Here is a 16619-nt window from a genome sequence, read left to right on the forward strand (position 1 = left end):
CCTTCTTTGTAGGGGCGGTGGTGTCTTCGTCTGTGGAGTTGGTTTCCGCACCGGCGTCCTTGCCGGGGTACTTCCTCCCCTCTTCAGCTCGAGCACATCTATCGGCCAGAACATAAAGTTCGACCATGTCCTTGACCTTGTTCATCGCCAACTCTTCACGCATCTTGCGGTTGCGCACATTCTGATGGAATGCGCTGATAACGGCGGCGGGATGAACATCTGGGATGTTGTACTGCACCTGGCTGAACCTATATATGTACTTGCGCAGGTTTTCACCTTCTTTCTGGGGGATGATGTGCAAATCGCTTGCCTGGCCATGAGCTTGGTGGCCTCTAGTGAAGGCGCCAACAAACTCATGACACAGATCCGACCAAGAAGAAATGGAATCCGCTGGCAAGTGCATCAACCACGACATGACGTTGGGTTTGAGTCCCAACGGGAAGTAATTGGCAAGCACCTTGTCGTCGTGAGCTCCAGCAGCTTGCATCGCGATGGTGTAGATGCTGAGGAACTCCGACGGGTGGGTCTTGCCATTGTACTTCTCGCCAACATCGGGCTTGAACGTGCGGTGGGAGGGCCACGGGAACTTGTCGGATGTGGAGTTCCGGCAAACCCTTAAGGTTCGAACACTGGGGTGCGCGCAAAGTCTTCCCTCCTACCGATCTACGCTCTAGCTCGCTAAGATCTTGCGGACAAACTCGACGAACTCGCAACACAGAAAGACACGAGGTTTATACTGGTTCGGGCCACCGTTGTGGTGTAATACCCTACTCTAGTGTGGTGGTGGTGGATTGCCTCGTGGGCTGATGATGAACAGTACAAGGGAAGAACAGCCTCCTGAGGTTGAGGTGTTCTTGTGCTTGTGAACTTGTGGCGTGAGGATTCGATATCTCTACTGTGGTGGCTAGCTCTAATTACATAGGCCCTGGTCCTCTTCCCAAATATCGAGCGGGAAGGGAGCCAACAACGGCTGGAAAATTCGAAGGGGGACAGCAAGTACAAGCTATACTGACAAAAGCGTATTCGCCTGCGAAAAGCTCTGGGGTGACGCCATCTTGGGCTCCACGATGACCTCCGCCTTGCCGTCCTCCGGTCTTGGTATCGATGCACCAACATGGCAACCTTTGCCTGATGCCTCGGTACTCTTCGCCTGCGCTGGCCGCCTTAGCACCAAAGAGGAAATAGAGACGCTGCATGCACTGGCGCCCGCCTGGTGCCGTCCGTCATGGCTCACATCATGAGAGCCTCGTGAGGTTTGCCTCGCCTTGATATCTCCACTCCTCGTGAGCCTGCCTGGCTAGGCCACTCCAGAGGAGGCCTTGCGTCGTCCTCCTCGCGAGGCTTGGACCCTCGTGAGGGTCTTGGGTGCCTTGTTGACGAAGATGAGCCGTATGGCCTACTGCTTAGCCACGCTGTGGGCCGCAGGCAGGCTAGTCTGAGGACCCCCGTTCCCAGAATGCCGATAGTAGCCCCCGGGCCCAAGGTGCGCTCGGTCTTGGCTTCGCGGCGAAGCCAAGGGTCAAGTTCGGAGCACCGCAGGCCCCAAAAGCCCGCGGCCTCGGTCGACGCGTGGCGGTTGATTGGACGTGGGCGTCTCCGCTTCGCCGCGCTGCCTCGGCAACTGCACGACTTGACAAGTCCCTGCAACATGCAAGGAAAACCATCATTACCTGCGATCGTGGGAGACACTGGTTGGCCTTCTCTTGCTATAAATGGGGAGGGGGCGGAGCCCCCGTTGCCCATCTCTTCCTTGCTTGCTTGCTTCTCTGCTCCATTGCTCGAAGTGCCATCAATGGCGCCACGAAAGAAGTTCTCTGCCACCGTGAAAGGAAAGGCCCCTCGCGACGGCCCCGGCGCCCAAGCGCGGCCTCGGCCGTCCGCGCAAGCACGCTGCGACCCTCGCCGTGGCCCACCGTCGAGGTGGCGCCGCGGTACGCGGTGGGGATCGTCCCATCCATGGTGGTTCAGCCGATGAGGGGAGGCGCGCGATGGTGGCGCGGCCTCCCCGCCCGCGCTTCCATTCGGCTGAGGTGTCGCCGGAGTTCGTTGTCTGGTCGGAGAGCCCGGCCGGCAACTGGCTCCAACTTCCGCGCTTCTTCGCCGGCTGTAGCGACCAGACCTCAAATGGTCTGTACTGCTGTGCACCAGTGTCATCCCTGGATCAGTAATGCTGACACGCACAGTACAAATGGAGGATTTATAACAGAGTAGCAATCACACACTTATTACATCGAATATCTCCAAAGAGATTAAGTATGATAAACATGGCTTAAGGCCATCTAATAACGATAACAGCGGAAGACTTGGAAGATAAGTGAGTCCATCAACTCCAGCGGCATCACTGAGTATAAGACCACGACCTAAGGCACCTTACTCGTCGTCTGAAAAGTCTGCAACATGAAACGTTGCAGCCCGAAAACGGGTCAGCACATAGAATATGCTGGCAAAGTAACACATAGAGAGTAATGAACAGTAATAATGCTATACTACATGCATATATGGCTGGTGGAAAGCTCTATGGTTACAATTTTGCGAAAAGCCAATTTTACCCTACTTCAAAGGAATAAATTTTATTTAACTATCATGGTGGTTGTTAAACATTGAGAAGGTACCGCCAACTCAATCCCAATTAAGTGTCATCATTAACCCAACAAAATTAATTAAAAGTAACATGGTGATGAGATTCAAATGATAATCCAGGTACTAGATACTCAAGTTGTCCATAACCGGGGACACGGCTAACCATGATTAGTTTGTACACTCTGCAGAGGTTTGCGCACTTTTCCCCACAAGACTCGATTGCCTCCACTTGATTCTCGCACTGCATGATGTTTGAGAAACGGATGACCGAGACACAGTCTTTCAGGAACAATCACTCTTTACTCTGGATGGACCGGTACACCTACTTTCCCCTACATCTTCTAGCCCACCTCTTCAAGAGATCATGTAACCTACTCAACTATGCTAGAGCCCATAATAGCTTGTGGCTGCACACGGAAGTTTCTAGCATGAACAATCTTATGATCCCTTTGAGCCTGGGTGGCGGACCTTATAAAATCAGACAACACTGGGTTCTCCAGGTGCCTCAATCCACCCAGATGTGAGTTTTAGTTGCCACCTTAAGTCGAACCATTAATAAACATCTCACATCTGTCATGAATATCTCTCAAACCCAACCCACGTCTACGAGCATAGCATGGCAATAATAATAGCAACGTAGAAGTAACTCCCCAGGGTTTGATAAGAAAACAGGTAATAGGTTCTACCTCAACTACTTCCCAATTCCCACAATTTAATCAGATCCTAATCATGCCATTGTTTGAGGAATAGATCTAATGCAATAAAACTGGGTATGGAAAGTATGATCAAAGTGTTACTTGCCTTGCTGATGATCCGCAAAACCTAGCGATTCGAAGTAACAAGCGGCACACTCCGGGTACTCTATCGCAAACAAACAAGCATACAATCAGTACTCATCTAATGCACAGGTAAAACTCGAATGAAAGATCCAACCAGAAATTTCAACTTAAGAACTCCGGTTTGCAAAAAGAATCAACTCGAAAGAAGCAACGAAAGTCAAACGGCGAAAGAAAGAAGCTTCGTTTACTAATCTGGATCTAGGTCAAATTTTACTGTAGCAAAAACTTGTTTGAGTAGGTTAAACGGAAAGAGAATTTCGAGACGAAACTCTAGGCGCTTGAATCGCCTGATTCCGATAAACGAGCGAGAAGTTAAACAGAAACGAAGATTCGATCAGAAATCGAATCTGAGATAATCGCAGAAAAATCCGACGAAAAGAAAAAAACGGACGAACGGTTAAAGAACGGACGTTCGTTAACAGAGAAAAACCGACGAACGCGTTCGTTAAAACGAACGGTTCGGTGAACGCTCGCAAAATAATAAAACCGAAAAAAACCGAACTAGGTTTTTTTTTTAAAACGAATGGTTTCTTTTTAGAAAACCGGCAAAACGAACGGGGCAGTACCTCGTCGGGGCGGGGGCTCCGGCGGCTCGGGGCTCGGGGCAGCGAGGGGCGTGGGGTGCGGGCTCGGGGGGCGGCGGCTCCCGTGCGGGCGGCGGCGGCGGGCAAGTGCGGCGGCGGCGGCGGGCAAGGCGGGCGGCGGCGAGATGAGAGGAGAGGGGGGGTTTGCGGGGTATATAAAGGGGGGGCGGCGCGAGACTTGGAGGAGGGGGCAAGCTCCGGCGGCTCGGACTCCCGTGTCCATGGCGGACACGGCGGCGCGGCGGCGTCCCGTGCGCGGGGTGGGCCGGCGGCCTGGCGCGGCTGGGCTCGGCCCGGCGGCGCGCGCGTTTTTTTTAAAAATACGTTTCGCGGAAAAATTCTTAGAAAAATAAATAAAAGTCAAAAAAATGTAAAATAAATTTTCCCCATCTAGTTAAAAAATCTAGAATAGGGTGAACATTTTTTTAACATAAAATAAATATTTTGAAAACATGCAATATTTTTAATGCAATAAAAATTGCAAATAAAATCCAAATAAATTCCAATAAATGATTTTAACATTTTTCCTCCAGTATTTCAATTGTTTTGGAGAAGTCATATTTTCTCCTCTCGTTTATTTTTAAAATGAAATATTTTTCCGGAGAGAAAATAATTAAAACCAAAATCCTCGTCTTAGTATTTGATGAAAATCAAATATGAAAATTCGAGAAAATCCCCAACTCTCTCCGAGGGTCCTTGAGTTGCTTAGGATTTATCGAGGATTTGTCAAAATGCAATAAAACATGATATGCAATGATGATCTATGTATAACATACCAAATTGAAAATTTGGGATGTTACACCGGCGAACTGCCGGCCTCTGGTCCGGGCGGGCTCTGGCTACAGGCGGATGGCTGCTGCAGCAGGGCCTCTTGGGTTGCCGTTGAGACTTCCGCCGCGGGCAACATAGCCCTGGCCCGCAGCTGGCAGACGATCGCCCGCGCGCGCGGCCTGGGCAGGCGGTGCACCCTCCACTTCAGGTACGATGGTGAATCGACCCTCTATGTGAGGGTGTTCGGGGAAGATGGTCGCCGCGCCGGGTGCTGCCCCGAGACGAACGACGGTGAGGAGGTGCTCGGCCTTGGTGATGGTCGCGATGAGGATGAGGGCGAGCCTGCCCTCGGCGGCGACCGCGTCTCCTCCAGCTACGGCGGCTCTTCCTCCGGTGACAGCTCCAGCAGCGGTGGCTACGACCAGCCACCGCGTCGCCGCGCCCGCTTCGAAGGAGGCAGCAGGTCATCTCATCGTCGCGCCTCCGTGAAGCGCGAGGAGGGGTCTAGCTAGGCTCGGGGTGTCGCCAAGGGCCTGCCTCCGCGGATTGCTGCAACACTGCTTGCTTAGCTTTTTCTTTCTTTCCTACATCGGAAAACAAAACTAGTATGGGCCCAGAGGGGTGTGTATCGAACTTTGGTTCTTTGGTTAATGCATTGTGCGAGTCGTTCCCATGCCGTGTTATTATTTTGCGCAAAGATAACTTAACTTGGTGTGTTTGGGAAACCCTTTCCCTCACGTGGTGTCCGCGTTGCTCGGAAACTGCAAAAAATTCGTTAGGGGGTGCACCAAAGGATTTGCCGTCCACCCAAGCCTTGACTTGGCGCCTTGTATCGCGTTACCCAAGGGGCACGGATTTAGGAGAGATGTGCTAGCTTCCAGGCTCGAACGAGGGTGACTCGCGAGAAGGCAAAGAGAAGAGAAATGCTCGCGAGGGCACCTGCCTAGCCCCCTCGCGAGGTATGCGAGAGAGAGAGAGAACATGAGCAAACTAGAGCCGAAAAAAGCGGTAAAAGGCTGGGGAACCAAATCAGCAACGAACACCAAGAGCAACTCTGATTAAGGAAAAGCGAGCCAACTACGGAAAGCAAATGAAAAGCCGCCTCCGGCACCTAATCTAGTCTTCAAGTCTTCTCACCAGCGTGGAGCTAAGTGCTGTCCACTAGGCGTGGGAGGGAGCCCCAGGGCCTGAGGCCGGCGCTCCTGAGACTTCGGGGCGTGTAGAGCCCCAACTCATTATTACTTGAGAGTGTCACGGGCGGCGATTCTTCACAGGCACCGGGCCCTCTTCGCAGGCTCTGGGCCTTTCTTCCCAAGCTCTGGGCCTTGCTTCATGGATAGAACTTCTGGGGGTGCTGGATGTTCTAGGCATTCTGGATGGGTGTCCCATCCTGTGTCTCCAGGCGTGCTGCACCCGGCCTGGAGACATGAACGACCCTGAACGGGCCCTCCCACATGGGCGAAAGCTTGTGCAGCCCTTCCCTGGAGAGGACCCGCCTCAGGACGAGGTCGCCTACCTCGAGCGTCCTGGAGCGGATGTTGTGGCAGTGGTACCGCCGCAGAGCTTGTTGGTACCTTGCCGCCCTCAATGCGGCTTCGCAACGGCGCTCCTCCCCCAGCACGAGATCCATCCCCCGCGTGGCGTCCTGCTGCGTTTCGTCGAACGCCAGGACCCGCGCGGAGCGATGCTTGACCTCGTGAGGAAGGATTGCCTCAGCTCCATAGACGAGGAAGAATGGAGTCTCGCCCGTTGGCTTGGTGGCAGTGGTACGGATGGACCACAGCACGGACTGGAGTTCGTCGTGCCAACCCCTGCCGCAGGCCTCCAGCTTCTTCTTAAAGGTCCTGGTCTTGAGACCCCTCAGGACCTCAGCGTTGGCGCGTTCGGCCTGACCATTGCTCCTGGGGTGGGCCACCGAAGCGTAGCAGATCTGCGTTCCAAGGTTAGCACAGTAGGTTTTGAAGAGGTTACTAGTAAACTACGAGCCGTCATCTGTGATGAAGCGGTTGGGGACCCCGAAGCGGCTCACCAGGCCCTTGATGAACTTGACAGCAGAGCCGGCTGGAATGGTACGGACGGCTTCCACTTCCGCCCACTTGGTGAACTTGTCGATGGCGACGTAGAGATAGCGGTAGCCCCCTGGCGCTCGTGGGAACGGGCCTAAGATGTCCAGCCCCCAGACCGCGAACGGCCACGTGAGCGGAATGGTTTGGAGGCCCTGTGCAGGCTGATGGATCTGCTTGGCATGGAATTGGCAAGCTTCACAAGACTTGTCCAGCTCGGCCGCGTCGTTGAGTGTTGTAGGCCAATAGAACCGACTGCAGAACACCTTGCCAACAAGGGTCCGTGACGACGAGTGGTGTCCGCAATCACCGCCGTGTATGTCAATCAGCAACTCCCTTCCTTGATCGCTGGAGATGCAGCGCAGCGTGATATCGTTCGGTCGCTTCCTGTACAACTCGTCGTCTTGAATGCAGTATGCCGTGGCCTATCGGGCCACGCGCTCCGCGTCTTCCTCCTTCTCCGGCAGCGTCCCGTGCATCAGGTACTCCTTGAATTCCTTGGTCCAGCACTCCTCCTGGGGCTCGAGCGCTAGGAGCAGCTGAGCTCCTATGGTTGGGCCACAGGCTGGGGCTCCCGTGGCCGGGGGTTGTGGGAGCTCCTCCCGAGGCTGAGTCGTGCTCGAAAGAGGTGGCGTAGCCGATGGCTTGAAGAGCCGCTCTTCGAAGATGCCGGGCTCTTGTGGTTGCCGCTTGGATGCTCTCTTGGCGATGTCGTCGGCTTCCTTGTTGGTGCCCCGGGGCACGTGCTGCAGCTCCAGGCCCGAGAACTGCTTTTCCATCTTGCGCACCTGTAACGCCCCAAGACCGACGCTCCAGACGGCTTCCATGTTTTTCGTTGTCGCCGTGTGATTTATTTATTTTATTGCATTCATCATTGCATCATTCGCATTTGTTTTCATAAAATTTGCATCCGCTCGTAGTTGCCGCGTCCCCCCTTGCGTTTGTTGACAATTCTGAGTCTAACCGGATTTTCGATTCTCTCTTGTCTGACCGTTTGACCCTCTCTGCACAACCACCGAACCCCTCCTTGCGCAGTGCATAGACCCCTCTCGCGCGTCCGGAACCTCCCCGAACCCGACCCGGGTTGTTGTCACCGTTGGATTCGGATCATCCCCAAACATCTACAAAACATCACCGTTTTCTTTGTTGGACTCTCCTAGCCTATTTTCCTCGATCGTCCGATTTAAATCGGAGGGCCCAAATATTCTCTAATCTAATCCCATGAGATATATATAGGTCCAACCCTAAAATCTAGGGAAGATGTCCCATCCATCCCCGCCGCCACACTCCACCTTTGTCGTCTCCCACCTCGGGATCTCCTCTTTCCCCAATCCATGGATCCACCCAACCAGAGCTCTCCTGCCTCCACGAATACGAGTGCCCGTGCCCCTGCCGCCCTAGCAGCAGCAGCAACAACCTCGCGCAATCCCCTACCTCGTCCTTGCGCTGCCCCCAGGAACCAACCGAGGAAAGAGCCTCGCGCTCGTGTGCGGGCACGCACATGAGCTTCTGCGCCCGCGCCTCGATCCCGCCGCCTCCCCCTCAACCGGACGACGGCGCCGGCGACCAGCTCCCCCAGGCCGGCCTCGCCTCCCTTCTCTTCCTGTCCCCTTCCTCCCTTGGTTCCTCTTCTCTTTCTCACTCTAGTATCTCCCGCCCTCTCTGTTCTTCGCAGGAGTATGCCATGGAAGCTGCAAGGAGCTCCAGCCCGCCGGCCACCATCTCCAGTCAGATCCGTCTGGTCCCGGCCATCTTCGTCGACCGCCGGCCATCCCTGCCCGCCTTGCGCGTCGCTGTCGTCGCCTTCGTACCGCAGCCCAAGCGCTGCTCCGCGCCGCGCTGCCTCCTTCTGTCGGGAGCAGACAAAGGAAGCTGCCCCTGCCCGTTGACTTCCCACGCCGGCATGTGCGCAAGGGCCGCAAGGCTAGGGGCGCCCAGCTCCTTCCGCTCACCCAGCCAACCAAGGGCCAGCATCGCCATGGCCGCCGGCCTCTGTTTTCCCGCTGTGAGCAACTTCCTCCATGAACGAAGCTTCGATCCTTTCCTAGATCCATTCTGGCATGTAGAGGTTATTTAAGTTTGCCACTATGTTTCCACCGCAAGCATATCAGCTAGCCCAATGGCTAGCGCGGCCTCTATCCATTCGATGGGTCTGGGGTTCGAGTCGCAGCCGCCCCATTTTTTTGCTTAGTTTTCCTGTTATTTTGCACTCTCACTTCTGCTTCGGGCCAGATCTGCTGCTGGGCTTGCACAGTGCGTTGCATTCGGCCCATTGCTATTTTTTTTGGCGTGCTGCGAATTTCATATTATCCAGAGTATTGCAGTTTTACAGAAAAACCCTTGATGTTCATGCATTAATAATTAATTAACCGTGCATCTTTTGTAAATAATTTATATATGTAAAATGCTCAGAAATTTGTGTAGTTTAATAATATGCCACTTTCACCCATGTTAAAATTGTTTAAAATGTTGTTTGATTAATTTTGCTCGAATAATATGTTAAAATGTTTTATTTCATAACTAAATAACCGTAGCTCGGATTTAAATAAACTTTATATGTAAATGGGGTAGAAAAGTGCCTAGTTTAACCTGGTGCACTTCATTTTGCTGTTTAACAACATTAAAATTGCGTTTATGGCAGAACAGTACCAATCCCAATATATGGACATGAGGTTTTTTTGGAATTATTGTTTTGTTGTTCCGGCCTCATTTAAATTGCCTAGATAGTTAGTTTACTTATGCTTCACCTCTTGCCATGTTAATAACATTTAATGTGGTCGAGTTCATAAACGAGAGAGAACTAAATAATTGATGTGGTGTTTCGTCAATATGCAACTCGTTGCATATTGAGCTCCACTTAATTTGTAGTGTTGTATGTTGCACTTTGCCATGCCATGCTTCATTAAACCGGACATGCATCATATTTGTTTTTGCATCATGCCATGTGTATGTGGTGGTTGTTTACTATGTTGTTTGTTTCTTTCCGGGTTGCTTCTCTCGTTAGCTTCGGTTTCTTTTCGGAGTTGTGAGGATTCATTCGACTACGTCCGTTTGTCTTCTTCATGGACTCGTTCTTCTTCCTTGCGGGATCTCAGGCAAGATGACCACCCCTCGAAATCACTTCTATCTTTGCTTTGCTAGTTGCTCGTTCTATTGCCATGCCGTGCTACCTACCACTTGCTTTTCAAGCCTCCCAAGTTGCCATGAAACTCTAACCTTTGTCACCTTCCTAGCAAACCGTTGTTTGGCTATGTTACCGCTTTTGCTCAGCCCCTCTTATAGTGTTGCTAGTTGCAGGTGAAGATGAAGATTGCTTCATGTTGGATTATGTTTATGTTGGGATATCACAATAGCTCTTATTTAATTAATGCATCTATATACTTGGTAAAGGGTGGAAGGCTCGGCCTTATGCCTGGTGTTTTGTTCCACTCTTGCCGCCCTAGTTTCCGTCATACCGGTGTTATGTTCCTTGATTTTGCGTTCCTTACGCGGTTGGGTGATTTATGGGACCCCCTTGACAGTTCGCTTTGAATAAAACTCCTCCAGTAAGGCCCAACCTTGGTTTTACCATTTGCTACCACCTATCCCCTTTTCCCTTGGGTTCTGCAGACTCAAGGGTCATCTTATTTTAACCCCCCCGGGCCAGTGCTCCTTCGAGTGTTGGTCCAAACCGAGCAGCCTGCGGGGCCACCTCGGGGAAACTTGAGGTCTGGTTTTACTCGTAGCTTGACTTATCCGGTGTGCCCTGAGAACGAGATATGTGCAGTTCCTATCGGGATTTGTCGGCACATTCGGGCGGCTTTGCTGGTCTTGTTTTACCATTGTCGAAATGTTTTGTAAACCGGGATTCCGAGACTGATCGGGTCTTCCCGGGAGAAGGTTTATCCTTCGTTGACTGTGAGAGCTTACAATGGGCTAAGTTCGGACACCCCTGCAGGGTATTATCTTTCGAAAGCCGTGCCCGCGGTTATGTGGCAGATGGGAATTTGTTAATATCCGGTTGTAGAGAACTTGACACTTGACCTTAATTAGAACGCATCAACCGCGTGTGTAGCCGTGATGGTCTCTTCTCGGCGGAGTCCGGGAAGTGAACACGGTTTCTGGGTTATGTTTGACGTAAGTAGGAGTTCAGGATCACTTCTTGATCATTGCTAGCTTCACGACCGATCCGTTGCTTCTCTTCTCGCTCTTGTTTGCGTATGTTTAGCCACCATACTTGCTTAGTGCTTGCTGCAGCTCCACCTCACTACACCATCCTTTCCTATAAGCTTAAATAGTCTTGATCTCGCGGGTGTGAGATTGCTGAGCCCTCGTGACTCACAGATACTTCCAAACAGTTGCAGGTGCCGATGAGACCAGTGCAGGTGACGCAACTGAGCTCAAGTGGGAGCTCGATGAAGATCTCCTCCGTTGTGTTGTTTCTTTTCTTGTTGATCAGTAGTGGAGCCCAGTTGGGACGATCAGGGATCTAGCAGTTGGGTTGTCTTCTTTTCTTTTGGTTCCGTAGTCGGACCTATGTGTGTATCTTGAATGATGTATGATTTAATTATGTATTGTGTGAAGTGGCGATTGTAAGCCAACTCTTTATCCCATTCTTGTTCATTACATGGGATTGTGTGAAGATGACCCTTCTTGCGACAAAACCACAATGCGGTTATGCCTCTAAGTCGTGCCTCGACACGTGGGAGATATAGCCGCATCGTGGGCGTTACAGCACCTCCGCAAGGTAGGCCTCCATGTGCTCGTACTTTGGCTCATACACTTTGTTGGAGAAGTTAACGAGGAGCTGCGAGTCGCCCTTGACGGTAAGGTGCCTCACCCCCAGAGCCGCCGCGGCTTTCAGGCCAGCTATGAGGCCTTCGTATTCTGCGATATTGTTGGAGACCTTCTCGCCGCGCTGGAAGCAGAGTTGCACGGCGTAGTAAAGCTTGTCCTGAGTGGGCAAGATGAGCACTGCTCTAGCCCCCGCGCCCTGGTGCGCGAAGGTGCCATCGAAATACATGACCCAGCCATCCGGTGCCTCACTTCCTGGGGAGGTGGACCGGTCTTCTCCTTCCTCAAGAGCCGGGGCATCGGTCCATTCTGCCACAAAATCGGCGAGCGCGGCTCCCTTGATGACCCTGGTAGTGTTGAAATCCAGCTGGAATGCTTGCAGCTCGATGTTCCATTCAGCGACCCTTCCGGCCGAGTTCGGACTCCTGAGTACCCTCTCCAGTGGGTAAGATGAGACGACCTTGATGGGGTGGCCCTGGAAGTAGTGTCGCAGCTTGCGCGAGGCCACCAAGAGTGCGAGCAGGAGCTTTTGCGGCATGGGGTAGCGTGCCCTCGCGTCCCGCAGTACGGTGCTGGCGAAGTACACCGGGTGCTCGATGAGGGCTGGCACACTATTGAGGCTCGGGTCCTGCGGAGACTGTGGCATATCCTGAGGTGGAGGGTTTCCTGAGTCCTGACCGTCCTCAGGAGCTTCTGTGTTGTTGCCCTGCTGAGCTTGGTCTTCCGCCGCTTACGGCTCTGCCGCGCCTTCCTGACCCTGCGCTGCATCAGCTCTGGCTTGGCGCGGCGCACCCTTGTCTTGGCGCTCCTCCCGAACCACCACCAGCGCCGCGCTGGTGGAGTACGGGGTGGTGGCAAGGTAATGTACCAGAGGCTCGAGAGGCCATGGTGCCACCATCACCGAGGGGCTGGTGAGGTATTTCTTGAGGTCTTGGAAGGCTTGGTCGGCCTCCGGGGTCCACTCGAAGGGGCCCTTCTTCTTCATGAGCTTAAAGAAGGGCAAGGCGCGCTCGCCTAGCTTGGAGATAAAACGCCCTAACGCGGTCACCCGCCCTACTAGCTTTTGCATCTCCTTGAGGGTCTGTGGTGGGCTCATGTCTTCGATGGCCTTGATCTTCTCCGGGTTCGCGTCGATCCCTCTGTGGGATACGAGGAACCCTAGTAGCTTACCGGAGGGGACGCCAAACACGCACTTCTCCGGGTTAAGCCTCAAGTTCACCCGACGCAAGCTCTCAAAGGTCTCCTCCAAGTCTTGAATCAACGTCCTCGCCTCGCGAGATTTGACCACTATGTCATCAACGTAGGCCTCTGTGTTCCTGCCGAGCTGCCGCCCCAAGGCGATGTGCATCAGCCGCTGAAAGGTTGCGCCTGTGTTGCGTAGGCTGAAGGGCATGCAGGTGTAGTAGTACACCCCACACGGTGTCAGGAAGGCCGTCTTCTCCACATCCTCCACCGCCATCTTGATTTGATGGTATCCAGAGAACGCATCCAGGAAACATAGCAAGTCACACTCGGCGGTGGAGTCGACGATTTTATCGATGCGCGGAAGGGGGAACGGATCTTGGGTGCAAGCTTTGTTAAGGTTGGTGAAGTCGACGCACATCCGTTCCTTCCCACCTTTCTTCGGTACCACGACAGGGTTCGCCAGCCATTCGGGGTATCAAACCTCTCGGATGGTACCTGCTGCCTCCAGCTTGCGCGTCTCTTGGACGATGAAGGCCTGCTTCTCAGTGGACTGCCGTCTTGCCCGCTGCTTCACGGGGCGCATGTTGGGGCACACCCTTAGATGATGTTGGATAACCTCTCTTGGGACCCCTACCAGCTGATTGGGCTCCCACGCGAATATCTCCTTGTTTGCGCGCAAAAACCTCACCAAAGCTTCTTCTTGTCCCGGGTCAAGGCTGGTTCCTATGGTAAAGGTGGCTCCTGAAGACCCGTCCTCGTCAACCGGCACCTGCTTGGTCTCCGCCTTGTCTTGGGTGAACAACTGCTTTTTCTTGGCGGGCGCGGTCTCCTTGGCCTCGGGCGTACTGGCGCCGGCTGGCTGCGCTGCTGCCGCAGTCTTGAAGGCGAGCCTGAGCGCCGTCACTGCCTCCTTAGTGTCCCCCTTGATGGTGAGGACGCCCTTGCTCCCTGGCATCTTCATGAGGTTGTAGGCCGGGTGAGTCGCCGCCATGAACTAAGCAAGAGCCGGTACCCAAGTATGGCATTGTACGGGAGACCGATGCGGGCGATGTCGAAGTCCACCAGCTCAGTGCGGTAGTTGTCGCGTGTGCCGAAGGTGACAGGGAGGCGGATCTGCCCTAGAGAGTGGGCAGCTCCACCACCCACTCCCGAAAAAGGCTTGCTGAGGCTGAGTCGCTCGGGCGGCACGTGGAGGAGGCTGAAGGCTTCTACGGAGAGCAAGTTGAGGCCGGCACCACCGTCGATGAGGGTCTTGGTGACGGCCACGTTGCAGATGGTAGGCATGCAGAGCATTGGGAGTATGCCAGAGCCGGCGGTGGAGCTGGGTGGTCTTCCGAGTCGAAGGTGAGGTCGGCCTCCGGCGCAGCCCAACCCGGTGGAGTCCCCGGGCGCTTGGAGGCTGCCCCAATCTGACGGAAGAAAGGCTTGACGTGGCGATCTGAAGGCGGCGCTTGAGAGCCACCCAGCAGCGCCGCGACTGCGTGGTGCGCCGGCACCGCGTAGCGCGCAGTGAAGAGGTTGCGGAGTTCCTCCCAGGACGCCACCATGGACCCCGGGAGGTTGAGCAACCAGGCGCGCGGCTCGCAGGCGAGGGCCATGGGGAACCAGTTGGCCATGATCTTGTCGTCGCCTCCGGCTTCAAGGACGGCCTCCTCGTATGCCAGCAGGAACGGCGCCGGATCTGCTGCGCCGTCGTAACGCGGCGGCATCTCCGGCTTGAACTTGGTTGGCTACTGCACCTGCCGTAGGGCGGGGGCCAGGGCCCGGTACCCAGACTCCCTGCTGCTGGTCTCGGTCGCAGAGGCGGGTGGCGGCGCTCCTGCCATGGGAGCGAAGCGCGGCGGCACGGGGCGCAGGTTGGTGGAGAGGAGCTCCAGCGCACCCCTACCTGGCGTGCCAAATGTCCGATGTGGGGTTCCGGCAATCCCTTAAGGTTCGAACACTGGGGTGCGCGCAAAGTCTTCCCTCCTACTAATCTATGCTCTAGCTTGCTAAGATCTTGCGGACAAACTCGACGAACTCGCAACACAAAAAGACATGAGGTTTATACTGGTTCGGGCCACCGTTGTGGTGTAATACCCTACTCCAGTGTGGTGGTGGTGGATTGCCTCCTGGGCTGATGATGAACAGTACAAGGGAAGAACAGCCTCCTGAGGTTGAGGTGTTTTTGTGCTTGTGAACTTGTTGCATGAGGATTCGATATCTCTACTGTGGTGGCTAGCTCTACTTATATAGGCCTTGGTCCTCTTCCCAAATGTCGAGCGGGAAGGGAGCCAACAATGGCGGGAAAATTCGAAGGGGGACAGCTAGTACAAGCTATCCTGACAAAAGCGGTCTTCGCCTGCGAAAAGCTCTGGGGTGACGCCGTCTTGGGCTCCACGATGACCTCCGCCTTGCCGTCCTCCGGTCTTGGTCTCGTTGCACCAATATGGCAACCTTTGCCTGATGCCTCGGTACTCTTCGCCAGGGCTGGCCGCCTTAGCACCAAAGAGGAAATAGAGACGCTGCGCGCACTGGCGCCCGCCTGGCACCCGCCTGGTGCCGTTCGTCATGGCTCGCGTCACGAGAGCCTCGTGAGGTTTGCCTCGCCTTGATATCTCCGCTCCTCGTGAGCCTGCCTGGCTAGGCCACTCCAGAGGAGGCCTTGCGTCGCCCTCCTCGCGAGGCTTGGACCCTCGCGAGGGTCTTGGGTGCGTTGTTGGTGAAGATGGGCCGTACGGCCTACTGCTTAGCCACGCTGTGGGCCGCAGGCAGGCAAGTCTGGGGACCCCCGTTCCCAGAACGCTGACAGAACTGCCACAACTCTCGGGTAAAGGCTGGACAACCCACCTCGTAAGGCAGGTCGCCGGGGCCCCCCGGTGCCGGGTGGTCCATGGTAGGCCCTGCACGCCGATCTGACTGATGGCGCGTCTCCCGTCGTCGTTCAATGGTAGTTCGAGCGTCTTCCTGGGCCCGTTCCCGAAGGACTTAACGTTGGTCACGGCGGGTTCGTGGGTCGGACGATGCTGTGGAAACGTTGTCACCGACGTCGGGTCGACCGGCCGGTGGCTGTTGTCGCGGCCGCCGGGGGGGGGGGGGCGTGAGAGTACACCGTGGTCGCAGCATCTCTGGTCCCTCCTCCGCCGGCATGCACCGGCTCGTCAGGACGCCAGTTCGAGGGTCCCGTTGGGAGCAGCTCGTCTTTGTTGGCGAAGCTGACAGGGCTTCGGATGGTGGCTCTCCACTCGTCGTGCTTCTCCGCAGCAGGGAGAAGTCGAGGAGCAGCTGCACGCGCGCCAGCACTTCTGCTGGCGTAGGCGGCGGCGAGATCTGCGTAGACCGTGATGCGCACCGACTTCTAACCGGGTTAGAAGGGGCTCTGTCGCGGTCTCGCGGTCACACACCGCTTGCACCGGCGTCTGAGCACGCACGCCGGCCTGGTTCATCCTGCGAGTGGCGCACATGGCTCTTTCCGCGGCGGTGCCCAGGGGCTCTAGCATCGCGGTGTTGCTCATCGCGCGCGGCCTGGGAAGGGCACGACGCGGGCGCCAGCTAGGGTGCCGTAGAGGCAGCTGCGCCGCCCGTGGGCCGCACGGCCCCGCCCCCGGACCCAGCGGCGCGTGGCTCGTTGTCTTAGATCCGGACGACGCCTCTCGCCTAGCTCGGATCACCAGAATGTCGTGAATGCTCGCGGGCCGCGTCTCCGGCTACATCCGTGGGCACCCGGCCGCCTGCTCCCACTGGCGCGGACGGGCCGGCCCTGGACGAGCCGATCGCTGTGATCCCCTTTTTCTTGGGGGCCATGGTGATGATGAAGTCGGTGCGCTAACCTTCGAACCAGATTT

At 55.1% G+C, this 16619-nt stretch overlaps 1 protein-coding gene across 1 annotated transcript; it reads left to right on the top strand.

The window, feature by feature from the left end:
- The first annotated feature begins 8111 nt into the window (after positions 1–8111).
- LOC141023316 (uncharacterized) lies at positions 8112–11424 on the top strand. The gene is made up of 4 exons (XM_073499958.1): positions 8112–8416; positions 8513–8842; positions 9842–9932; positions 11175–11424. The coding sequence occupies exons 1-4, from the start codon at positions 8339–8341 to the stop codon at positions 11276–11278; spliced, it is 603 nt and encodes a 200-aa protein (XP_073356059.1). The 5' UTR covers positions 8112–8338; the 3' UTR covers positions 11279–11424.
- Positions 11425–16619: the final 5195 nt, after the last annotated feature.

Source organism: Aegilops tauschii, chromosome 5 (genome assembly GCF_002575655.3).
Source record: "Aegilops tauschii subsp. strangulata cultivar AL8/78 chromosome 5, Aet v6.0, whole genome shotgun sequence".
Taxonomy (NCBI): domain Eukaryota; kingdom Viridiplantae; phylum Streptophyta; class Magnoliopsida; order Poales; family Poaceae; genus Aegilops; species Aegilops tauschii.

Bases quoted from the DNA above. Each gene is read 5' to 3' on its own strand.
- LOC141023316 (XM_073499958.1), top strand. From the start codon at position 8,339: ATGAGCTTCTGCGCCCGCGCCTCGATCCCGCCGCCTCCCCCTCAACCG. The intron at 8,417-8,512 runs GCCGGCCTCGCC...TGTTCTTCGCAG, and splicing joins CCGGCGACCAGCTCCCCCAG to GAGTATGCCATGGAAGCTGC. The intron at 9,933-11,174 runs GCAAGATGACCA...ACTTCCAAACAG, and splicing joins TCTTCCTTGCGGGATCTCAG to TTGCAGGTGCCGATGAGACC.